At 42.0% G+C, this 27,045-nt stretch overlaps 1 protein-coding gene across 1 annotated transcript in view; it reads right to left on the reverse strand.

Annotated features, from left to right (window-relative positions):
* The window catches only part of MYO3A (myosin IIIA), a 215,349-nt gene that overhangs the window by 116,204 nt on the left and 72,100 nt on the right, over nucleotides 1–27,045 (reverse strand). The window contains exons 4-5 of the mRNA XM_034760222.1: nucleotides 15,677–15,781; nucleotides 13,867–13,966 (exon numbers count right to left, since the gene is read on the reverse strand). Coding sequence (XP_034616113.1) covers nucleotides 13,867–13,966; nucleotides 15,677–15,781 — 205 coding nt within the window. The remainder of the gene's footprint in view (nucleotides 1–13,866; nucleotides 13,967–15,676; nucleotides 15,782–27,045) is intronic.

Genomic DNA, 27,045 nt, shown 5'->3' on the forward strand with positions numbered 1-27,045 from the left:
GGAGAGAGACGAGTTCCTCTGGACACCAGAGTGGGCGGAGCCAGGGAGCTCTGAGCCCAGGGCCGGCCCACAACATTTTAGCACCTGAGGCAGGGAGCTCAAAAGACGCCCCATGCCTCTTCGCTTGGGCCAAAACTTTGAAAGGTCTCAATTCTGCCTTCTTCCTGTTCTACTCCTCTCATGGTACTGCTCTGCTACCTACTCCAATAAAGGAGAATTAACAACTTAAAATGCCTTGTTCAAAAATTTTAAGTAACACTTAACTTTCAAATGCCTGAACAGCAAATGTAACTTTTCTTGTCTGCATAGTAAACACTGGCATTTTTATCAGTTTGAATAATCAAAGTGGTGCTTTCCGTGCCTTCTTGGTTGCAAAGACTTAAACTGCTTCCTGCTGAAGGTCCACAGTCTGGGCCAGCTTACGCTCTATTGAGATGGTTGCAAGGCCGACCAGTCTCTCCTGTGTCATTGTGGAGCATAGATGTGTTTTTTGGAGAAGCTGCATTCTCCACTGTTACAGGAAGTGTTAGAAGTATGCGCAGAGCAACAAAAGCATTTGGAAAGAGGGTGGTCATCTTATTTGTGCACATATATTCCAGAACAGCCTTTGGAGTTGATCCTGCTGAAATATATCTTGAAAGGGCTTTCAGTTCATCACCTAAATCACTCGCATCAATATCACACATGTCATCATGTGTCAACACTGTCTCTAGTGCCCTGCATTGCTGGTGTAGGTCTTCTTTGGGTATAGTGAGGAGTTTTGGAATATCATACAACATCCCAAATATACTGCTGTGCTCCTTGAACTGCATGAAATGTTCTTCAACTGACTGTATTGCACAATCTAGCACCTGGTTAAAGAATTCAACTTTGAATTGTTGTTTGGGGTCTCTTATGGGATTATCCCGTGCCTCGTAATCAAAATGTCTTCTTCTTCAGTGACTCTTGTATTCTTGAATGGATGGGAAAATAGGTTCAGTATGAAGTTCGTCTGCCAACTTCTGTGCACTCTTCAGAATGTTTTGAAATCTCTCATCTGACTGGTAAGACTGTAGGTATGACTTTGCTTTGACCAGGTGTTCCATTGCTCCAGATATATCAAGGTCAAAGTCTCTTGCTTACAACATTTATGTCAAACAGTATGTCATGCCACAACACTAAGCCACACAGAAATTTGAAGTTATGTATGTTTCTGGTGATTCCATTTCCCTCTGCCACTGTTCTCCCATGAACAGTTCCTGTCATACCATTATCCTCCATAATGGCAACTATGGCATCATCTATCTTCCCAATTTGGTGTTTGATAGGCTTTATCGCCTCCACTCGACTTTCCCATCGTGTGGCACTCAGTGGTTTCAGTGTCAGAGAGGATGTTCCCAGATGTTGCTTCAAAATTTGCCATCGATGAGTTGATGCAGAAAAAAATACATAGATGCTTTGAATTACATGTCAGCTATCGCAATTCCCGTATCTTCCAGCTTTTTAAGAAGCACATTTGTCATACCAGCACCTGTAGTATCATCAATGTCAATAAATTCTAGAAAATGCTCTCTGACAGTCACCATTGCAGGGACATTTTCACTAGGTTCTGTTGTTGTTAGAAAACGCACCATTAAGCTCATTTGTTCAGTCTGGCTGATGTCAGGTGTGCAGTCCAGAATAACAGAGTAATATCTTGCTGAATTCAGATCTGCCACAATCTTCTGTTTGACTTTTATTGCCAATAACTGTATGATCTCATTTTGAATTGTTTTTCCAAAGTAGTGGTGTGTGTACATTTCTTGGGTGGTGACTCTTCTTAGATGCTCCTGGAGTACAGCATCAAACTCAGCCATCAGCTCCACAATTTTAAGGAAATTTCCATTGTTTGGCACATACAGCTGATCTGAAGTGCCATGCAGTGCTAGGTTTTGGGTGGGCAGCAAGCATTCTCACAATGCCAATCAGCCTTCTCAGAACATTTTACCAGTAAAGAGACTCTGATGCAATCTTCTCTTGATGCTGATCATCTATGGTGGACTTTAACCTTAATCTCATCTCAAACTCTTTCCACCTATGGAATGCTCTCTGGTGATTTGCTGCCTTCTCATGGCATGCCAGATTTATAGCCAGATTTTTCCAGTCTTTTGTTCCTGTAGAACTCAATGTGGCTGGAACATTGGACTGGAAGAGTCTGCAACAAAAACAGTATGCAGCATTCTGGGTTTTTGAGTACATAAACCATGGCCTCTCCACTTTGTCACCATTGGGGATTTCACACCAGTAATGTGTTGGATGGAAACGTCTATTTTCATTGTCTTTGGGGAACATGAAGTTTTTCACTTGCAGTGGCCTATGCAGTACAAGGAAGTCCCTCAGGCTATCGCTGAAGTGAGTCCACAGTCCTGGATCATCTAGACTGAAGGAACTAAACTCAGCAGCAGCTGTTTATTGTGCCTCCACCACATTCTTCTCTGGTCTACACTTTTCTTCAGGAATATGCATGGTTACATCCATTTGAGATGCAGATATGGATGCTGCAGTACTGCCGGGTCACCTGCACTCTGACTAACTGAAAGATCAGGCATCTCCTCACCACTCACACCCTCACTGGGGCCGGAAGGCTCACCGTGAACATTTGTGTCTATGTATCTCAGGAGAGCTCCTTCCTGCTTAGATAGAAAAGCTTCCTTTGCTTTCTTGCTTTTTCTGAATGCTGCCCCAGAGGGGCGTTTTCTTCTTTCACTCATGACTGCTGTTCTGTGCCAGATATAATGGCTCTCAACACTCAGCTGAAGGGGACAAATAACCAGGCTGGTAGCAGGGCTTGAGTGAGGGAAGATATCAGCGTCTTAAGGGTCTAACTGGCTCCTACTACTTCAGTTGACTGGCTGTTCTCCTCAAGTGGGTTCAGGGAAGCAGCAGGAAACAGGAAGCTCCCTGAGAAGCTGGTGTTAATCAGTCCAGGCTCCTGGAGGTGCTAGAGAGGTACATAAGAGGCTGCCTCCTCTCTCTCCCTGCAGCTCCTGCTGCTTTCTGTTATTCCCTCTCACCTTTTCTCCTGCCTGCCTGTTATGTCTCTTGTGCCCTCCTTCCTCCAGCACAGCACTCCACCATCTCTGTGCATCTAGAGCAGAGAGAATACATATGCACCAGCAGCAGACACAATTTTCTACACTCTGGGTCCTAGTGGCGCTCCCCCACAGTCTGGCACCTGAGGTGGCCACCTCAGTTTGCCTCATGGTAAGGCCAGCCCTCTCTGAGCTCGCCCCCCAGAGGGTCAGGCGTTGCCCCGGAAGTACAAAGGCCCGACCTCAGAGCTCACTGAGAGAGCAGCTGCCAGGGAGGCCAGATGCCTCCGGCCTAGCTAGTGATTGGGAAACGCAGCGGCCTGCAGTAAACCCGAGGACTGGCCCGACCTGCCCCGCGCCAGCTACCCGGAGGAGTTGCCGAGCCTTGTACCCCCCTGAGGACACCACCCCAACCCAGGTACCTCAAGAGGGGGAGTTTGGAAGTAGCCCGGGGGCATCCAACCCTAGTCTGGCTGCAGCACTGCCAGAGCCTATGTCAGTGTGTTGCGGCCAGGATCCCTATTAATGCAGCAGCGGGTCTTCTGCCACTTCTAGGGCCCCGGGCTGGGACGCAGTGGAGTGGGAGGGCCTGCGTCCCCCCTGCCACCCACCTCGCGGCTGGCAGTCTCCCCCTCTCCCAGGCCCTTTGCAACCTAGGGCCTTGGCCTACTCTTATATACTGTTACTGCTCAGCCCCTGCCTGAGGGCCTGAGCACCTGACTCACCAGTGCCCCACCCTGACCTAGGCCTGGGCTTACTGTGTCATTTCTACCTTCACAAAGGCCGCAGAGGAGGACTTCCGCGGCCGGACTAATTCCCCGCAAGAACTATTCCCAAGTTTAGTGAGTTGGTGCGGTTCCCCGCTGCCCCGGAGAGAGACAAGCCTCGGCTAAGCTCTCTACAGCAAGGGAATACAACAAACAGATGGAGGGAGCACAAGGTGACAGTGAGACAATTACTATTAGCATAATAAGCACCAGTCAGAGCACAGCAGCTGCATAACCATTGTCAAGTGTTTTGTAAGCATCACAGCATAGGTGGGTATTAAGGAGACATTTAAAGGAGAATAATAACATAGTTGCTTTGCAGATCTTTGCACAGAGCTCCTCCCATGCATATGGGAGGGCATGGGTGAAAGAGTGAAGGTGCTTCTTGGGAAGTTTTACTAATTGGCTATAAAGGCTGGCATCACTATGACAGGATTGATGGCTCTATACCATGTAAAAGATGACAAGAGGGTGGGGTTAAGTCATAAGAGTCTTAAAAGCAGTTTGTGCTTGATGTGATGGAAAAGGGGGAGCCAGGGGAAGAGGGAAAAGGCGTAACACAGTTGAAATGATGAGCCAGGAAGATGATTTTTGCAGCAGCATTTTGACTCTTTTTTTTAAAAAAAACTAAAACAGTTTTATGGTTCAGGATTCTAGATCTAGGTATGCTGGAGAAAAGGGATCATGAGGAATGTGGGAATAGGAGGAGAAAGATGTAGGGAGAGCATCCATGCTTATTTTAAAACAATCTATAATAGAGCTGCAACGTTTCAGCTGTCTGATGGTGCAACAGAAGGCAAGCCCCCCCCCCCCCCCCAACCCAGCATAAGATCCAGAATTAGAACCCAGGAGTTCCAGAATGCTAGTCCTGAATAATGAACACACACAAGAGGGTCTCATAAAATTATTATGAATGTAACGACCTGTAAACCAAGAGCTGAGAAAGGACCCGGCCTGAAAGGGGTTTTAAAAAAATCTCATTACACAAGAGTTAATTAATGTATGGAACAGATTGTCAGAGGCAGAAACAGTGATGGAACATAGGCAAACCTGAGTTACAAAGCTCTTCCAGGAAGAACATGCTTTCCAGGGTACAAATACTAAACATAAAGCTGGAGGGTCCTACGCAGGTTGTATGACTCCAAATCACTCCAAAAATGAAAGGTTAGTATTTAAAAAGGATGAATATAGGAATTATAGGGCTTAGATGGATCTCACTGGAAAAGATCAAGGCATGTTTCATAAAATGTATAGGCCAGATTGAAGATACTGGCAGATTTGCCACCATAGAAATAATTCTAGAACTGTAAGAAGACCCCTGGTGAGCAGAAACAATGACCCCCCCAAAAAAACAAAACCACAAGCTAAACAAGTCTTACACATTTTAAAACCATTCATAAAGGGGCACCCAGGTGCTTTTGCTGCATAGTTCTTGTGTTGATTTACTTCGGAGTAGTGAAGGTGACAGAGACATTTTAGATGACTCTTTGTAATTCTGTTTTAATAGGCAACACATTCTTTTTACATAAGCCCAGAGAAGTAAAGTTATTCAAAGTTCAGACTGAAAATCCTTTGGGCTAAATTCAGACACGAATCTAAACTGGCCCAATCTAACCTATGGGGGCTACTCTAACTTATGCTAGCTGGCTATGATCCCTAAATGATCATATGCCGGTGAGCATAGCTAGTGTGCAGCATGTGGTGGCCGGCCCCTATCCCTGCCCTCATATGTCCCCTGCTCCAGGGCTGAATGGATGAGTGGCACAGGAACTAACAATGCCCACTCTGTGCTCTGCCAGGTGCCTGAGCTCCCCCATATTGGGGAATTCTTTTGCTGGCCAGATCCAGCTACTTTCCAGCCTATTTTGTCTAACATACTTTACAGTATATGACATTAGATTACTGCACTATGCATTATATAACATTTATGGTACCGAATGGCATCTAAATGTGAATTAATAGGGAAAGGTTGTTCAATGATTGTGACTGGACGAGGACAGTAACTATGATCCTGGTCTATAAAAAGGGTTCTCCCCTTCGGAAAATGCAGATGCTTTTATGGGGCTTATATTCAAAGCAGCTTGACAAGCTCTTTACTGAGGAAGCTTTAACTTTGAAGTTCTTTGCTTTTATTGGCTTCTATTAGAACCTCTATATTAAATGTCATTTAAAAGTAACACATGAATGTCATGTTATCTGGAATGGAGAAATGACAACACAATTATACCCTGTTCTTGATCTGAATCAGTGAAGCAGACAACTTTATTATGGATGCATGCTAGAATGACTAATGCAAATACTAAGCCTTACTATGACTCACTGCTGAGAATAAGCTGAGGGCAGAGGGATAATTCTTTTTATTTTTGAATACTTTAAAATGAAATCATTTTAATTAATGATTACATTTTGTAGAACGATTCAGACAGAGTTTACAGCTAATGTAGGACAATAAAATTTGAGAATGCAATAGGGTAAAATGGCTTCATTTTGGCTTCAGAATAATATGTTTTCTACTACTGTTTGGAAAACTTCTGGAGATCATTTTTGGCTAGATTTTCAGTGTCAATGAGACATGTAAATCAGAAACAACATATCAATGATCAGATTGTCTTTTCCCAAAGCGACTTCGGTCCTGAACCTGAAATTCTCACTAAGGCAAATGGAGATTTATCCAAGGACTGAAAAATGACTTCAGAGTTGGCCTTATTAAGAACATAAGAATGGCCATACTGGGTCAGACCATTGGTCCATCTAGCCCAGTATCCTGTCTTCCGACAGTGGCCAATGCCAGATGATTCAGATGGAATGGACAGAATAGGGCAATTATCAAGTAATCTCTCCTGTCTTGCAGTCCCAGTTTCTGGCAGTCAGAGGTTTAAGGATACCCAGAGCATGGGGTTGTGTTCCTGACCATCTTGGCTAAGATCCATCAATGGCTATATCTTCCATGAATGATCTAATTCTTTTTTAAACCCAGTTAAACTTTTGGCCTTCACAACATCCCTTGGCAATACGTTCCACAGGTTGATTGTGAGGTGTGTGAAGAAGTACTTCCTTACGCTTTTTTAAATATTCTGCCTATTAATTTCATTGAATGATCCTTAGTTCTGGTATTAGAAAAAGGTTATTTACCCCTATACCTATTCACTTGCTCCAAGCCATTAATGATTTTATAGACCTCTTTCATATCCCCTCTTAGTCATCTCTTTTCTAAGATGAACAGTCCCAATCTTTTTAATCCCTCTTCATACGGAAGTTGTTCCATAGCACTAATAATTTTTGTTGTCCTTCTCTGTACTTTTCCCAATCCTACTATATCTTTTTTTAAGATGGAGTGCCAGAACTGCACACAGTACTTAAGGTGTAGTCATGCCATGGATTTATGTAAAGGTATTGTGATATTTTCTGCCTTATTGTCTATCCTTTTCCTAACATTGTTAGCTTATTTGACTGCCACTGCACATTGAACAGATGTTTTCAGAGAACTATCCACAATCTGCTCCAAGATCTCTTTCTTGAGTGGTAACAGCTGACTTAAACCCCATCATTTACTCTGTATAGTTGAGATTATGTTTTCCAATGTTCATTACTCTGCATTTATCAACTTTGAATTTCATTTGCCATTTTGTTGCCCAGTCAGCCAGTTTTGTGAGTTCCCTTTGTAACTCTTCACAGTCAGCTTTGGATGCAACTATCTTGAATAATTTTCTATTGTCTGCAAACTTTGCCTTCTCACTGTCTATCCCCTTTTCCAGACCATTTGTGAATATGTTGAACAGCACTGGTCCCAGTTCACATCCTTTGGGAACCCCACTATTTACCTCTCTGCACTGTGAAAACTGACCATTTATTCCTACCCTTTGTTTCCTATCTTTTAACCATTTACCAGTCCATGAGAGGACCTTCCCTCTTATCCCATGACTGTTGACTTTGCTTAAAAGCCTTTGGTGAGGAACCTAGTCAAAGGCTTTCTGAACATCCAAGTACACTATATCCACTGGATCACTCTTGTTCACATGCCTATTGTCACCCTCCAAGAATTCTAATATATTGATGAAGCATGATTTCCCTTTACAAAAGTCATGTTGACTCTTCCCCACGATATTCTGTTCATCTGTTTGATAATTCTGTTCTTTACTATAGCTTCAACCAATTTGTGTGGTTCTGAAGTTAGGCTTATGGGCCTGTATTTGCCAGGATCGCCTCTGGAGCCTTTAAAAAACATTGGTTTTACTTTATCTACCCTCCAGTCACCTGGTACAGAGGCTGATTTAAATGATAGGTTACATGCCACAGTTAGTTGTTCTGCAATTTCATATTTGAGTTCCTTCAGAAATCTTGGGTGAATATTATCAAGTCCTGGTGACTTATTACCATTTAATTTATCAATTTGTTCCAAAACCTCCTCTAATGACACCTCAATCTGGGACAGTTCCTCAGATTTGTCACCTAAAAAGAATGGCTCAGGTGTGGAAGTCTCCCTCAATCCTCTGCAGTGAAGACCGATGCAAACAGTACATCTAGCTTCTCTGCGATGGCCATGTCTTCCCTGAGTGCTCCTTTATCCCTTCCATCATCCCATGGCCCCACTGATTGTTTGGCTGGCTTCCTGCTCCTTATGTACTTAAAAACTAACAGCAAAATATTTTTGTATCTTTTAATAGTTACTCTTCAAATTCTTTTTGGCCTGCCTCATTATACTTTATAACACTTGACTTGTCAGAGTTTATGCTGCTTCCTATTTTTCTCAGTAGGATTTGAAATCCAATTTTTAAAGGATGCATTTTTGTCTCTAACAGCCTCTTTTACTCTGTTTAGAAATGGTGGCATTGTTATTGGTCCTCATGGGGTGTGTGTTTGTTTTATTTGGGATATACATTTACTTTGCACCTCTGTTGTGGTGTTTTTAAAAGTTTCCATGCAGCTTACAGACATTTCACTCTTGTGACTATTCCTTTTCATTTCCATTTAACTAGCTTCCTCATTTTTATGTAGTTCCCCCTATTCACATTAAATAGTATTGGCAGAGGAACAAGCTGAAGTGTTTAGTCCAGTCTTGTCATTCTGGTCTTATTATAAGGGGACTGGTGGAGGATCAGCATATTGGAAGTCAGTCTACTTCTTTTAGGTGACTAAACATGGATTAATTTTAAGCACTCAGTTTTTAAAATTTGGCCTGTATTTCTGGATACAAAAGAGGTGTGAAAATCACGCAACAAACTATGACAACTAGCACATCCATATATCCCTAGCTTTCGTAAAACTATGCTAATAGTTTACTACTTCTGATAAAAATGTTAATAAAGCTCAAGCCTTTAATGCAAGAAGCAGTATAGTGTCAATGAGTTACAAACATCAAAGGAATTACTATGTATTCTTCCTACAAACAAAAAAAGCCAGTCCAGTCAATGTATACGTTAATTTAGTTCTGCCTAAAATGTCTTCAATCTCACTGATGGTAAAAAGAGATTAAATCTAACAATGCGTTACCAAAGAAAGATATTCTCTCACACAACATTCTATATAAAGAAACATATTTTTACCAGGTTAGAGGTAGGTTGCAAGACAACAAATTTACAATTCAAAGTAATAAAAGACAATTTTGAAGTATCAACAAAGTTTAGATATGCATGGCTCTTTACTTTGGTTGTTTCAGTCATTTGAAGACTAGAATAATTACTTTCTTATTTTGAAAAAAAAATCATTGTCTTATTACATTTTTAAAATTAGAGTTGAGCTAGCTAAGGATATCTGCAACTTCTAATTCTGCTAGGAAGAAAGGTTCACCTATTAATCAAAGTAATGCCAATTTCAAATATCTCCCCTCAATTTTGCACTGATGAGTCACAGTCAGGATAAATCTTTGGTTTAGTCATGCTAACATGCATCCATCATAAATCTGTCTGCTTCCTATATTCTAAATCAAACACAGGGTATTATTGTAGTCATTCTGAATGCAAGCCCAGACGACATTCTCATGAAACTTTTAACTATAAAAATTACTACAGGTCTGTCGCATCTTACACGCATTTAACATGCGCGATTTCAACTTTACGCAGTCGGCAAAAACAAAAACAAAAAAAAGAGAAAAACAACAGTTTTAATATTATACCTGTAGTGCAGGCGATTTTGCCCGCCATTGAACTCAATGGGGTTTTGGCTATATATGGTTTTCACTTTACGTGCTAACCGCGGAACGGAACCCCCGCATAAGATGAAACAGACCTGTACTTTGGAATTGCTTTTAAAAAAATTTCATCAGGAAAATACCTTTTTTCTTTTTTTTAAGTGCAATGTACAAAATTAAGACAAATGTTTTACCTTCACAGTTAACACGTGCTATTTGCATTGAAATACAAAGCTATTTCAGGAATACGCAGTTTATAACTCAGCCACTAGTCAGTGCTACCCATGTCCCACTGCTCTGAGACAAACCTTTCTTGCAATAAATATTATATATTAGACTCAGACCAGTTTTATAAGTTTCCCTCCATCTATTTGCTATGGAGATGTACAATAGTTGGACTGTATTGCCTTCTCTCCATATCTTCCACTTGGAACCCACTTCATCCACAGCAGAGGTTTAAGAGAATTTCCACTATGCGATTATGTGTCCTCAGGCATATCTAGATATTACGGTGATTAGATATTTTTGATACTTGGGCTGAGAGAATTGAGACGTTTAGGAACATAGCAATTGCCATAGTATATCAGATCTGAGGTATATATAGTCTGGTATCAGCTACTTCATAGTCTAATTACACATTGTGTAAAAATTTGCCTCCACGTGATGGCATGGGGGCATGACCTTCAATAAGGAACAGTGTTATAACAAGGTTGATTAATGCACCTTCCTAGAAAATGGAATACTACATATGGATGTGCACAGTTTGTTTTTCTGGAAACAGCAGCTCATACTAAGAAATATCTAGTCTATAAGCAGCAGGTTTTGGCAACCCTGGGGAAATGTAGGCCCTTGTGCCCCTGTTAAATTCAGATTAACAACCCAATTGTCCAATCTTTAGCATATTGGTGAAACAACCTTATTTTCACAAAAAAATTAAATTGAATCCAGTAGGACTATTCACAAGTGCTTGTCAATGTCAGTAGGTGCTCCACAAAAAACAGGTGTAAGTAAAATTATACTATATGGATGAATGTGTGGATTTTTGTTGCACATGGGAGGTGTAACAATGTATTGTCAGTTCTTCTAGACAGATTTTAATGACAAAGAGCCAGTTTTTTCAAAAGGTATTTAGGCACCTAAAGATGAAGATAGGTGTCTGCTGGAATTGACAGATTTCAATGAGAGTTTGGCATCTCATCGCTTTAGAAAATCCCATTATACATGTTGCTGTGATAATATTCTGAGATTATGTACATATTAACTTGCCTTGTTATAAGCAATATGTTAAGCAAAAATAACAAAATATTTAACCAATTCTAGAAAAATTCACAGTCTAGCAATCTGATTAGTTGGATATCCCTAATATATTCACTAGAAAATATACTCATCTCATAAGATATACCTATTCGTAGCTATGCAAAAAGAGGAAGGCTGGTCCAGTGGTTAGGGTGCTAGCCTGGATCTCAGGAAAGCCAGGTTCAATCCTCTACTCTTCCACAGACTTCCTAAGCAACTCATTTAGTCTGTCTCAGACTCAAAGGTCAGAAGGGACTATCGTGTTCATCTAGTCTGACCTCTGGCATATTGCAGGCCACAGAACCTCATCCACCCACTCCTGTAACAGACCCCTAACTCTGGCTGAGTTACTGAAGACCTCAAATTACAGAGAATCCACCATTTACAATACTTTAAACCTGCAACTGACTCATACCCCATGCTTCAGAGGAAGGCGAAACCCCCCCAAAGTCTCTGCCATTCTGACCTGGGGGGAAAACTCTTCCCGACCCCAAATATGGCATCAGTTAGACTCTGAGCATGTGGGCAAGACCCACCAGGCAGATACCTGGGAAAGAATTCTCTGTAGTTACTCAGAGCCCTCCCCATCTAGTGTCCCATTTCCAGCAATTGGGTATTTTTGCTACTGGCAGTTGCCAATGGGCAGGGCCGGCTCCAAGCACCAGCGCAGCAAGCAGGTGCTTGGGGCAGCCAACGGAAAGGGGCGGCATGTCCGGCTCTTCGGCGGCAATTCAGCGGCGGGTCCCTCAGTCCCTCTTGGAGGGAAGGACCTGCCGCCAAATTGCCGCCGAAGAATAAAGCGGCGGTGATAGAGCTGCTGCCGAAATGCCGCCAATCGCAGCTGTTTTCCCCCCCCCTCCCCCGGCTTGGTGCGGCAAAAACATTGGAGCCGGCCCTGCCAATGAGTCACATGCCATCGTAGGCAGTCCCATCATACCATCCCCTCCATAAACTTATCAAGTTCAGTCTTGAAGCCAGTTAGGTTTTTTGCCTCCCATTGCTCCCCTTGGAAGGTTGGTCCAGAACTTCACGCCTCTGATGATCTGTGCTTGAGTCTCCCATCTTTAATACTGGATTAATAGTACATTCCTACTGGACAGGGTTATTGCTAGTGTAAATACATCATAGATTGTGAGGTGCTCAGATGCTAGGGTAACAGGTGCCAGAAAAGTAACCATTTACACAAACTGCATATGCAAATTACAATATACACCAGAATAAGTGATGCTTCTCGAAAGGCAGCACTAATGCTCTAAAGAACAAATTTCGGATGACAGTACAGCATTATGTACTACAAATTTCAGGAGTACAAAAGGCACAAAGTAAAGAAAAGCCACTTCTGCTATTAAAGACCAATTAACTTGTTAATGTTTAGCAGTTATTGTTTGTGACGCCTACTAACACAGAGCTATTTAAGAAAAAAACTATGTTCTAACGCGAAGAAAGTGTAACTTAGGCTATTATATAATCATATAAGTAATTCAGAATGATAATGTGCTCTTCTTTGGAATTATGTTCCATAATGTCTTCCACAGGCTCATCTCTCAATCACTGGTTTTCTCTGCCTGTTTACCTAACCAGACAAAGAGCCTCATGGGAAGCTCATGGAGAGATTGTTCCCTCACCAACCTGGTGCACCAGGGGACTGCAGAGTCTGCACCATCCTTCAGGAAAGTCATTTGCTTCTCTCCCTCCTTCCCCCCTCTCCTTACCTGCCCATGTGGCCTGCATCAATCTGCAGGCTGATGCAGAGAGGCCCCGGATCCCCTTTCTCCCTACTCCTCCATGCCTTGGGCAGAGGGTGCAGTTCCTATGTTCCCTTGAGCACAAGGACTTCAATTGCGACAGGCTCTGACGCAGGCCTAACAAGGGGTGGGAAGATTCCTTGCTTTTTGATTTAATTCTGTGCAGCCAGACAGGATAATATCACACAGGTAAGCTGAGATCACAGGTTATTTATATACACATATATACACACACATACAGAACTCCCTCATTGTCCACACTGATAAATTTCATTCACTAGAAGTGGGATAAATGTTGATTACCATAAATCTAATTCTGCATTCTGTTCAAATGAAATGAACCTTTCATTAAGAAATGGGAGAATATCATTCAGGGCTTGATCCAGCTCCCATTGAAATCAATGGCTAAACTCACTGGGCTGGATTCTCTGGGAGAAACTCCCTTATTCTCCACAATATCCTTTAGTTTTACGCCCCTATGACATACAGCATTAAAGTTGTGTATCCCTTACTTCTTTGAACTAGCATGAGGTCATTCCAGACCCCATGTACTAGCTACAATCTAAATCATACTAACTGGCTTTGTCCCACCTTCCATGCAGGCATCTGGGGTCCATGAGCAATAGACTAACTCCTAATGCTTAGATAATCTAAACACTGTTAGTAAAATAGTTGCCAAGACCATAGTTAGGGATATTCTCTATCCATGAATAATTTGTTTTCCTTTATATTATCTAATTTCAAAGCAGTTAAGTTGATTTTTAAACAAAGTAGTCCAAATCTAAATCAAAACATTGTCAGCTGTTCTTAACTGTTAACTTTTATACCTCTCCCCCCTCATGTTTTAAAGTTACAACTTTGTCTGTAAAAACATCACATACCAAAATCCACAAGTTTAACTCCTCCTTCAGTGGTCAATAGGATATTATTTCCTTTTACATCACGGTGGATGGTTTTGTTTTCATGCAAATGCTGAAGCCCCTAAAAATAAGTTATAAATCCATTAGCATTATGAGTATTTCATTTGCAAATTGAAAATTGAAATTATTCTATATATTAACTTTAATGATATTTTTGTGGTATGCTTTTTCTATCTTTCTAAACTTAGTTTCAAAATGAGAATAGCCGCCAAGTTCAAGAATGAACTACCATTTGTTTGCCAATGGATGGGCACTTACAAAGTCAGTGTATTTTGATTTTGATTTCTACTTCTCATAGCATTTTTGGTACAGCCCCCCTCGAAATTCTATTCTTATTCAAAGAACACTGAGTCAACTATCAACCAACTATGTGGGATAAAGGGACTTTTTAGTGACTTCTTTTTCTGGTAGACAAGTTGTATGATGACAGAAGTAAAGAAGCATTATTAATCTTGGTTATATATTGGACCATTAAAACAGAAAGACAAAGAAAAGTTCTAAGCTGTAATAATAGTTCCAGTGGAGAAACTCAAACTCTAATTAAATAGCAAGGATAAAGAAAGATACTTTGTCTTGATTAGCTATAGTGATTTTTCTTTTGAGAGAGATTTCAATTTGTTGTAAATTATTTTATTACAAAGTAGATGCTATCCCACAACATGAGACACAGAACAGTATTTTTGGTATGTTGCACTAGAATCAGGTCAGAAATGGTTTCCCCATCCCATGAACATTTTTGAGATATCAACAACAACAACAAAATCTGTCCCCCCAGTTTGGGGGGAAAGTCAATCTAGAAAATTTTGGCAAACTGAAAATCTGACCTGAACAAAAAAAGAAAACAATTTGTTTTGATGATTTTGAAATGCTTTGTTTCAATTTCAATCATTTTTCCTTTTTTTATTACATATTTTTACTATAATTAAGTTAAATTTCAAAATAAGTCATTTCAAACTGGAAATCCAAACTTCTTTGTTTGAAAAATGTTGAAACAAAACGTTTTGACAATTTCCAAGTATTTTTCTCCCAAGATTTTTTTTTAAGTTGAAAAATTTGTGAAAACCAACCCTTTCCCATAATGAAATTCGTTTTCAACAAATCAGCATTTTCCAGTGGAAAAAATGTTTCATTAAAATAATCCCTGACCTGTTGTACATTGCAGTCACGTCTCCAAAAGAAAAACAATTTAGATGCAAAGCTGTATTTATTTAATGCAACGAGGGAGAAGTAATCAATGCCTGAAATAAATGTTCGCCCTTTTGATACTGATGAACTGAACTGCTACTTTACCTGGTAGTATTCAAAAACAAGTTTACAACTAAATCTTAACTTTATTTAATTAAACACTAGTGTAATATAGGAAGAAACATCATGCTTCTAAAATGGAATATATATTCATTTGTTGAAAAAAAATTAAGGACTTGTCTGCATTGCCCCACAGTTTGGACTACAGGGATATGAATAGTAGCGCCCACCAAAGCGCAGTGCAGTAACACCCCACGTGTGCATGCTGAGGGTACAAACTCAAAGATTCCTAGTTCGTGTTAAATAGCACTCTTCAAACAGGATTTACTGAAATGTGAACTAGGAACCTTTAAGTTTGCACCCTCAGCTTCCACACAGGTGAATTACAGCACAGCTGTAATTTGATGCACACTGCTATCTGAACCCCTGCAGAATCCAAACTGTGGGACAGTGTAGTCATAGCCTGAGATACTCTTTGAATAAACTATCAATTGGACTGTCCATTCATTGATTGTTTTTATCTTACCATAAGTGCTTCATGTAAAATATAAGCAATTACAAGTTCGTCCATCCTTTCACCTCTCTTCAAAAATCCTTTCACCAGATCAGTCACAGATCCTCCATTGCATAGCTATAAAAGATCAAATTGCATTAAGATACACAATGGAAATTAAAGGAGAGAAGTAATCATATCGCTTCTAGTTCTCAGTAGATTCCATTTTCATACCTACACATGATCCCATTAAGCTGATAACCTAGCAAAGAAAATTATTTAGTGCTCATAATATCTACTCAAACAATTGTTTTTACATTTTATACCCAACATTGTTGCCTCTTTCTACATCTGTCTCCTTTCTTCCTACAAATACACGTACAACATCTTCTCTCTCTAATTTTTTATGTAGATGTCAACTTTCTTCTGAAGCTAAAATTACTGTCATGCTTTTAAAGAGATATTTTGTGGAGACATTTTGATAGCCCCTAATGCTCATCAAATGCAAGTGTATCAATGCTACAGATAATTATGGCTTGGATTCTCATGTCTCCTTCAGTACACTAGGCACCACATACACTGCAAAATGGACTTAAGACAGCTGGAGACAGCCAGTGGAGAATTTCCCCTGTACAGAGAAATTTACTGTTATAGCTGCCATCTATATCAGCTGTCTCCCCAGATACTGATATAGGAAGGGGAAGCAGCACGTCCGGGGCATGCTGGGAGGATTATTGGGCCACAGTGGAATGCAGCTCTTCAATGCCTGAACTTCCACTGACATAAGATTCCTCAGGGACATTACCAAGTAACATATGCCTTAGAGATGCAGGGGAGCTGCTACCTTGCACCAGGACCAAGTGGCTCTGGTTTAGGGCGCCATAACTAGCTCCCAACAGCCCCTCTACTACACTGTATCTAAAGTGCCATTTGGACACCAACAATCTGTCTTTATATTTCTCAGACCCTGGAACTAGAAGACTTAATCTACTTTTCAAAATGTAGGTCTTCTAGTGACTTAGTGTAATGCACAATACGAGCTGATTGATTGAGTCTACAATATTTCATATGTTCACTTTAGTCACTTAAAACTCTTCATTAGGATAAATCCATGATGTAATTTTCATAATCCAGTCTGCCTGCCGCTATTATGTACATGGGAAGATTGAGTCAGCACTTTTAAAACATTCACAATGATGTCAAACTTGCATGTACATTATCTCTTCCAAAAAGTAGAATACTCTGATAAAACAATGAACTATGTTGTAGGCATTATGCAGTATAGGCTCAGTAGTTTCCCATAATAAAGTGTAAAACTATAAGATTACATGAGCATAACATACAGTAGTAATTCCATTTGACTATAGATCCTGTAGCCTATTCAAATCAAGTACATTGGTTTTCAATAAAACCTTTCGACTCAAGAATTGCAGATGTCAGATACAAAAAGAACAGGAGTACTTGTAAAAAGAACAGGAGTACTTGTGGCACCTTAGAGACTAACAAATTTATTAGAGCATAAGCTTTCGTGGACTACAGCCCACTTCTTCGGATGCATATAGAATGGAACATATATTGAGGAGATATATATACACACATACAGAGAGCATGAACAGGTGGGAGTTGTCTTACCAACTCTGAGAGGCCAATTAAGTAAGAGAAAAAAACTTTTGAAGTGATAATCAAGACTAACACGGCTGCTACTCTGAAACCTGTCATTATGCAAGGAGTACTTGTGGCACCTTAGAGACTAACAAATTTATTCGAGCGTAAGCTTTTGTGGGCTACAGCCCACTTCATCGGATGCATAGAATGGAACACACAGAAAGAAGATATTTATACATACAGAGAACATGAAAAGATGGAAGTAGCCATACCAACTGTAAGAGGCCAATCAATTGAGATGAACTATCATCAGCAGGAGAAAAAAATTTTTTTGAAGTGATAATCGAGATGACCCATAGAAGGTGTGAGGATACTTAACATGGGGAAAGAGATTCAATTAGTGTAATGATCCAACCATTCCCAGTCTCTGTTTAAACCTAAGTTAATTGTATCTAATTTGCATATTAATTCAAGTTCAGCAGTCTCTCTTTGGAGTCGGTTTTTGAAGTTTTTTGGTTGCAAAATTGCCACCTTCAAGTCTGTCACTGAGTAGTCAGAGAGGTTGAAGTGTTCTCCCACTGGTTTTTGAATGTTATGATTCCTGATGTCAGATTTGTGTCCATTTATTCTTTTGTTCCATTCTATGCATCCGATGAAGTGGGCTGTAGCCCACGAAAGCTTATGCTCAAATAAATTTATTAGTCTCTAACATGCCACAAGTACTCCTGTTCTTTTTGCGGATACAGACTAACACGGCTGCTACTCTAATATATCTTTTTTGAGATGGGGCGACCACATCGGCACACAGTATTCGAGATGTGGGCGTACCATGGATTTATATAGAGGCAATACGATATTTCAAAAGGTTCTTTTCTAAAGCATATTTTTTCTTCTGCTTAACACAACTATGACCCCGTACTCCCATGTTCTTTCCATCCTGATCTTCTATTCCTTGCTCATCATTTTATCTATCTCTATATCCTCTATGCCAGGGGTCCCCAACGTGGTGCCTGCGGGTGCCATGGCACCCGCCAGGGCATCTAAGTGCACCCGTGTACTGGCCGGCGGACGAGCATCCGCTGAAATGCCGTCGAATTTCAGCGGCGATGCCTCTGGATGACGCTGCTTGTTGGCGGCATTTCGGCAGATGCTCATCCGCCGCCACGGTCCTCCGTGGCTCATCGTCTGGTGCTCGCCAGACAAAAAAGGTTGGGGACCACTGCTCTATGCACTGAATTCCCTCCCACTCCCCAGATACCAGGGCAACAACCCTTTCCTCAAATCCCTCCGAGACCTACTTTTGTTAGGAATCAGCCCCCAAAACAAATGAACAGAATTGAAAGTTTGAGGAAAGTTACCTAAGCAACTCTTCCTCAGGGCCTCACACTATCTACTTTCTATGCTCCTCCTAGACTAAGCTTTTCATAGCATGGGTTGTTAATTGTCTTGCACAGTCGCAAGCACGCTGTCAATATTTAGCAGACAAGACTAATCCAATCATGATACAACTCAGGCAGCATAGTCTAGAAGCAGGAATCAGGTAAGGGCCACTATCTTTGAGCTGTTGCTGTCTACAGACTGTTCTTGCTTAATTAGCTCCCACCTCTCCTGACATAGTGAGCAGCTCTCAAAGGGCTCTTCCTAAAAAGTGGGGAGAGGTCCCCTCAGGAGTCCTAAGGTGACCAGCCCAATACTGGACTGCTGTGCACCATTATCATGATTTCTGTAATCGTGTTCCAGCTGTCCTTTAGACCAGCGTTCCTAGCAGGCCACTGCCAGCCTTTGTCCACTAACCCAAACTACAAAGCTGCAAGTACCCTTTGGCTAAGAGAGGTTATTGAACAGGTTTTTTTTTTAACATGGAATTTTAGTGCTTCTGTGCATAGGGATTGGCACCTTGCTCCCCCTTGTCTGTTGATATAAAACATGCAGGCGACCTGGCTGCTTGGGAGAGCAAGCAGGGTACCTGAGGCAGAGCAGGGCTGGGGAAGGGCAGGCAGAGCTGAGGAACTCTGGCCTGGTGAGTACCCAGGCTGAGGCCTTGCTAAAGGCAAGGGGAGGTACTAGGGCTACAAGGAGGCATCTGGCCAAGAAAAGGCAGCAGGTCCAACCCCCTTGCTAGTGATGAGTGGCCATTTCAGATTGCAGTTTGCCCCTGAGAGAAGGGGCTAGATGACAACTGGCAGTAGCTACTGAGGCAAGGTGGGTATAGGCGGGTTGGGGTTCTAAACTAAATAGACTACTTTGAGTGTGTCAGCACCAACCAAGCCCCCAGCACTGACATGGCACTCGGTGCCATCTACTGGTTGTTCAACAGAACACACTCCACCTTCGGCACCAGCAATAGCCACAATCTCTGCACAACCACTGATACCAATGAGGCGGTCGGTGCCGATTTTGAGATCCTTGAAGTGTCCTTCTCGGTCCTGAGGCATAGTGTTCCCTTATGTGGCCTTGTCCACTTAGGGCCCTTGGACCTCTCCATAGCATTGGTACGGAGGTGCCCAGACGGTTATAGGAGCTCGGTCTCGCCCCTGAAGATGTTGAAGCTACTGACCTCGCAGGGGATGCCTTTTTTTGAGGCAGCTCCTTGGTAGGTGAGCTTGGGGCCTGTTTCTTCTAATCTGGGCAGGAGAGTGTCGATTTTCTCTTAGTAGTGAATGGCATGTAAGAGTCAGCCAATGACCGTGATGATGTTGAACACCGTGGAGGAGAGGTATCAGGGTCAGGCTCTGAGACTGCTCACAGTGAGCTCTCCATTAGTAAAAGTTTTATTCTCAATTCACTGTCCTTTCTGAAACAAGCCTTCAGTTTGAGGCAGTGGGTGCACTTTTGTGACACATGCCTCTCACCCAAACAGAGTATGCGCCGTGAATGACCGTCGCTCACAGGGATGGCCTCATGACAGGAGAGGCACCTCTTAAAGCTGGGTGATCCATGTATAACTCCAAGTAGGGAGAACTTCCCAGTAGGGAAGTGTGTAGAAAAGGAAGCCTGCACTAATCTAATTATGGACTGCACCCTTTCGGATTAGAGCTATTTCACAGGCAAAAGCCTAGCTTTGGCATCCTCTTACCAGAATTATTTGTTTGGAATTTTAGCTTCAGTTGAGCTAATTGGAATGTTTGCATGACAAGAAATCATGAAGGCAACAGAGCGAAATGAAAAAAAGGGAAGATCTTTGATAACAGTCAAGTATCCATAGAAGTGAGGCAATGCGAATTATCAGTCTGTTACAAGGTGGCCCATTGTGAAGTTTCATGGCCAGACAGTTAATTAGCTCATGTCACTATTGTACAGTGTTCTTCTGTAAAAGCTTATTGGAATTTTTGTTGAACGCTATTATGGTTTAAATGGAAAAAAGAAATGTATGAAGATATGAAGAGAAACATACTGTAGAAGCTAAAGGCATGATCCTACATGGTGCTGAGTGCTCTCAACCCCCACTGACCTCAGAGGATCTAGCCCCCTATACATTAGTCTTGCCTGCTAGAGCTAGGGTTGCCAACTTTCTAATCGCAGAAAACCGAACACCCTTGGCCTGCCCCTTCCCTGAGGATCCGCCCCTTCCCCAAGGAGCCACCCCTGCCCAGCCCCTTCTGAGGCCCCACCCCTCTCCCTCCATCACGGGATCTCCCCCACCCTCACTCACTTGCTCATTTTCACCAGGCTAGGGCAGGGGGTTGGGGTGCAGTAGGGAGCTCAGTGCTGGAGCTGAGGGGTTTGGAGTGTGGGAGGGGGCTCCAGGGTGAGGCAGGGGTTAGAGTGTGGGAGGGGGTACAGACTCTGGGCTGGGGTAGAAATGAAGGGTTCAGGGTCCAGAAGGGGGCTCTGGGCTGGGGCAGGGGGTTGGGGTGCAGGAGGGGGTGAGGGCTCTGGCTAAGGTTGCAGGCTCTGGGGAGGGGCTGGGGATGAGGAGTTTGGGGTGCAGGAAGGGGCTCTGGGTTGGGACCGAGAGGTTTGGAGTTTGGGAGGGGGCTCTGGGCTGGGGCAGGGAGTTGGGGTGTGGGAGGGGGTGAGGGCTGTGGTGGGGGAGCAGGCTCTGGGGTGGGGTCAGTGATGAGGGGTTTGGTGTGTAAGAAGAGCTGCAGGGTGCGGATTCCGAGAGGGAGTCTGGGTGTGGGAGGCGGCTCAGGGTGGGGGTTTGCGGTGTGGGCTCCGGGCGGCGCTTAACTCAGGCGGCTCCCAAGGAGAGGCTGGCATGTCCCTCCAGCTCCTAGGGGGAGGTGCAGCCAGGCCACTCTGCACGCTGCCGCTGCCGACAGGTGCCACCGCCACCCCTGCTCCCATTGGCCATGGTTCCCGGCCAATGAGAGCTTCGGTGCCAGTGCTCGGGGCGGGGACAGTGTGTGGAGCCCCATGGCTGCCCCTAAGCCTAGGAGCTGGAGGGATATGCTGACTGCTTCCTGGGAGCCTCCAGGTTCCCTTTTTGACAGGGTGTTCCAGTCGAAAACTGGACACTCAGAAACCCTAAGTGAAGTGGGAACTGGTCTCTCCAATAAGGAAACAGCAATTAAAGCCCCTTGTTCCAGGGGAAAAGCGGGGGGGGAAGAGCATGCTTCAACAAGCTGGTAATCATGGGGGAAGTGAGAGGGAAGAAACAGTAGTTGTTGCTGTCTCAATTTCCCAACTCATGTAAAAGAAAAATGTAGATAGAACAGGTTTTCAGTCCAGTTCTCAGTGGATGGTGTCCTCCCTATGGCTGATTTGTCTGAGTTTTCTGCCTCTCAGAATAAGGTACAAATTGGACTGAAAGGAAGGGGCTTGGGGGAGTTCTCCACTCCCCCCACCCCCATGCCCCGGTCACCTACCGGGTGGACAGGGAAGGAATATACAGAAGAATGAAGCATAACTGAGCTGCTGGTGTGCAGAGCTGTCTTATGCAATAGATTTATAAAATAGCATTTGATTCCAACACGTGAAATGTCAATTTAAATTGCAAGCACATCAAAGTCTTCCAGCTTATCTTGTATGCTTTACTCATCATTCATCTGACACAGATGACATTTCTATGCACCTGACTATTAGCAAGACATACATATTGTTCTCAAGCCAGATAACCAAGGATTTAACATTAGCTTTGTCTCTGAAAATTCAGAGTACCTGAAAGTTTAATAGATTAAACAGATAATATTCCTGCATTAATACACCCAATTGCTTGAGATTTGTGCTCCGGAACTGAACTGTCAGGTAATATCAAGTAATATCCCTGAGCTCATCAAGATGCCATCATCCTATTTCAATGGCTTTGTTGCTGAATACTTGAGCAAACACATTTATTATCTTGATCAACTATAAAGCTTATATGATCTTGAAAAATTGGTTTGGCACTTCATTCACAGGGGACATATGTGTTACCAGGACATAGATTGTGGGCAAGTAGCCTACACACTGTCCTGACTTACCACAACATTATCATGCACCAGAGTGATGAAACCAGCCCAGCCGCTACTCTCTGGTTTCCTTGCCCTTATAGTTGGTCAAGAATCAAAGCTATGTTTCTCTCTTTCATTGTGCTCAATATGCAACATATCAGTATCTTCAGCCCCTTCATTGGCCCTACCTTCTTTTTAGCATTGAATTTGGTAAAACTGAAGGACCCTGTGTTGGTGCTACTTTGTTTTCAGGTGTGTCCCTGGGATATACTGACTGTGGTTCACGATGAACTCCAGTTCCATGGGTAGTGTGCCATTTTCTTACTACTAACGGTCTCATTGATGAATATCATCCCAGTTATAGTAGCAAATATTGACCATGAATACCTTTAGGTTTAACACCTTGCTAAGACCGATAGTAACTTTTGCAGACAGAGCTGTGTCAGCCCTTTCAATTTGCCACGGCAGTTCAATGTGCAGATGGATTCAATAGTGCCAACTGTAGCCCCCAAATAACACTTTCCTTCTCCCAGGGAGTGACTGCAGACTACTTCCCTGAAGCCCTCTTTCTGCTCCCAGCTTCCTGTTTCTATAAACCCAGCTCAGCTTGTTCGTCCTCACCTGGGCTCCCTCATTATTTAGTCAGTGGATTGCTTAAGCCACCTGATTCTCCTCAGCTGTGTCTGGTTAATTGGCCACTTTCTTAGGGTACATTTACCCCTTCAGGCAAATGTGGGGTGAACACCACATCACAGCATCTTTCCTCAAATTTGATTTAGTTCTGATGGTCTGAGGCAATGATGCATGAAGGAACACTTCTAATGATCTTGTTTCATTCGGGCAACCAGGCCTGCGTGCCTGTCTTACCCACAGGTAGAGGAACTTCATTAAAATATTCCCAAACTGGGTCTCTTTTACGGCCTGCTGCCATTATAGGTTTTCCCTTCTAGTGAGAGAATGGTATGGTAGATCTTAAATCAATGAAGGCTACACTCAGAAAGACCTCAAGACTTCTGGAATATGCTGCTCAAACAGTTTCACTTTTGTAAAAAGAACAGAGGGTCCTGTGGCACCTTTAAGACTAACAGTAGTCTACCCCTCTGATAGTTTCACTTTTATTTCTACTGCCTGTCCCTCCCTTCTCACATTTATCTCCAGACTTCTTCTCCATGTCCAGATCTATTCCACCCCCAACAATCTTCTATTCACTGAACTTTTTGGAACTTTGCAAATTTGTATACACAGAATCAATCCCTTACTTCTCTGTAAGTGCAGAGGGACAGTTGGGTTGAGATCTGTTATTTCTCACCTCTATATATTATTTATTTAAAAACATTTTTGCTGTTAACAAGCATGTTATCTCTGGAGACAAAAATCCACAGTTTGAGAACTGCAAAACTAAGCATCTCTGATGGTATCTTCTAGACTGAGCACTGAGGCCGATTGGGTAGATAGAAAGATTAACCTAAATAATCTATACAGAAGCCCGTGGAACCCCATAAGATTGGGTCCATAATCCATGAACTATTGGGACTCATTTACAAAACTTTTCTTAAACATTACATAAATATGTTGTCTCATACTATAGAATTAGAATTTATAATCCCTATTCCATGATGAGATATCTTTGAGCTATAATGTATCTTAATTAAAACTATCTTTCCTCAAAAAGCATTTTATAAAAAAAAATACGATTTTTTTTTAAATCATTGATTTTTATCCACCCTGATAAATAATAAAATATGAATGACATCCCATAATGTAGTTTGCATAAATGAAAACTAACACTGATGCACCTAGAAATTTGAACACCTTTCATCATAACTTGGACAGATAGATTAGTGGGATTTTATAATGTCTAAAAATGAACCACAACAAATCTAAACCCTCTACAGTGATGTCCTTCAAAGTACATCAAAAACCTATTTCAAAGGTCATCAGATAGTTCAAGGTACTTAAACATTTAGATAGTAACAAAGATAATTCATTTGCTATAAACAGTGATATAATATAAATGACATCACATTATTGTTCAGACAGATGATCATAAAATAACAGTCTACAAATGACACCTACTCCACCTACAGCTTCACCATTAGCAGATTCTACATCTAGAAATAAATTTGGAGACAAACAGCCTTTTATAGATGCTTTCTTTCAAAGCATCAAGGCCTACGTATAAATCCATTTCAGAATGACGGCAGAAATGTTTTAAATTTATTGCACATTTCCAATCCAGCAGACTTGCTAATAAACTATACAACATTTGGCTTCAAACCAAAACTAATCTACAGATGTACATGTAGAACCTTTCTGGTATTCATACACTCTCCCAACTCTGCTTAGATCTTAATTTCCTTTAAAATAAAATCATTCATAAAGTCAAAGTGCTGTATTAATACTGAGTAGGTGAGGGACCTTTATTTTTTCTCCTCTGCAACAGGGCTCTCTCCTTTAAAGATATCAAACACAATATTTATCAGCAATCAACAATCAGATCTTCAACGTAGAAACTTCAATTTACACCAGCTGAGGATCTGTTCCCAAGAATCAAAGTTCCTGTCAAAAGTGAAGTTTCTAAAATCTACTGCCAAAGTGCTGGTACTGTTCAAAAATAAAAGTTGCAAAATTGTTTTATGGAAAAAAAAAAGTATTTTCCCCCACTCATTTCATTCTCAGAAACAGCTAAGCTATATGTGCTGAAACATTCTGGGGGAAAATAGTCTCCCAGACTAAGAACAAAAGAACCACTTATCACCCTGAAAGATAAATGATTGAAGAAGTTTTAAGAAACTAAAACTGACTTTAGAATAGAAAAAACAAGAGGCATTGATACACCTATAATCTACCACATACACAGAAGGATATCCATATAATAAATTGCAGAGCTATAAGATAAATACTCTTAGCATCTGCCTTTGACTGCCTTATCTGCTTTCTGCCCAGTAATCCATTCCCTGGAATTTATTCACCCCTTGAAAGTAACTTCAAATATTTGCCTTTAAAAAAATATCAGCCTGCCATAGAGCTATTTCCGCCTTTCTTCCCCTCTATTAGAGACTGGACCATGGATAGTCATGCCTAGTGGGTGGAGCAAGAGCCAGGAAGCAGATCCAAACCAATGTCAGGAGTCAGAGCCAGAACCAGGAACTAATAGCGAAGCCAAGGGTCAGAGCTGGGATCAGGAACCAGGGTCAGGATGAGGAAGCCAGAGCCAGGAGCAAGGTGAGGAAGCAGGAACTAGCAAGAGCCGGGAGAACAAGGCAGAAACAGAACTGGACAACGTGAGGAATAGTAGACACAGGAAGGATGAGAGCTACAGGCATGAACATATTGAGCAGCCACAGAGTTACTGCTGCTGGGCTTAAAAGCCAGCCAGCTGCCCTGACCAATCAAGTGGTCTAGTCAATCAGGTAGCCTCTTGCAGGCCAGTTGTGCTTGTTGGGTTGCTAGGAGACTGATTCTGCTAAAGGCCGTGACACCTGTCCAAAATGTGGATTTTTTTCCTGAAATTTCACCATCTCAAAAGGCCAGCACAGGCAAGGTTCAGCTTTGGGCCATTAACAGCTTTTCTAGACATAAAGATGTCACAGCTTCAAAATCTGAGATCCTGTGACCCTGCAGTACTAGATATGGATATTTATCACCTCAGAAAGGGGAACTTCTCAGCTTTGCAATGCGGCCCAGCACTCATTTCCACTTTGGAAAGGGATCAAGACATCCAACCTTAGCCTCATGACATTATGATGTAGAAATAAGCTATTGTAGGTCATGTTTAAGGGGTTTTGAAGTGTGTTAATTTTTTCCCTTTCTTGCTGAATCTTGCACCGTTGTACTAAAAATAACTAAGGCACCTGCCTTTACAGGCATGGGGGAAGGATAATCTCAATACAATTTTTAAAAACTTTCTACATTTATAAATTAGTTTTTCCTTTTAACGTATGTGGCATAAACAAAATAAATAATGATGTGGCATAACAGCTATATTGACCCTCATTTTGGATATGCCCAGGGAAAACTCATTCTGATAAAAAATTATACAACATTATCACATAATCTGTATTATTTATGTATTAGTACATGTAACCCCTTTGGGGTTTACAGAGCATGGCTCCTTTAAATCTTTCATGGAATCATAGAAGATTTGTCCTGAGGGGAGGAAGTGCTGCTTTTTCCAGGAAGTGGAAATGGTGTGGAGTGTGGAGAGAGGGAGAGAGACAGGTGTGGGTGTCTGGAGCTCCAGACAGAAGGGCTGCAAGTGAAGCATCCGAGAACCTGCCCAAAGCCTGGGAGGGACCAAGCGGCCAACCAGGGACACCCCAGGACAAGAGCCAGGAAAAGGTTCAGAGAAGGGCAACTAAAATGATTAGGGGTTTGGAGAGGGTCCCATATGAGGAGAGATTAAAGAGGCTAGGACTTTTC

The sequence above is a fragment of the Trachemys scripta genome, chromosome 2 (genome assembly GCF_013100865.1).
Source record: "Trachemys scripta elegans isolate TJP31775 chromosome 2, CAS_Tse_1.0, whole genome shotgun sequence".
NCBI classification, from domain to species: domain Eukaryota; kingdom Metazoa; phylum Chordata; order Testudines; family Emydidae; genus Trachemys; species Trachemys scripta.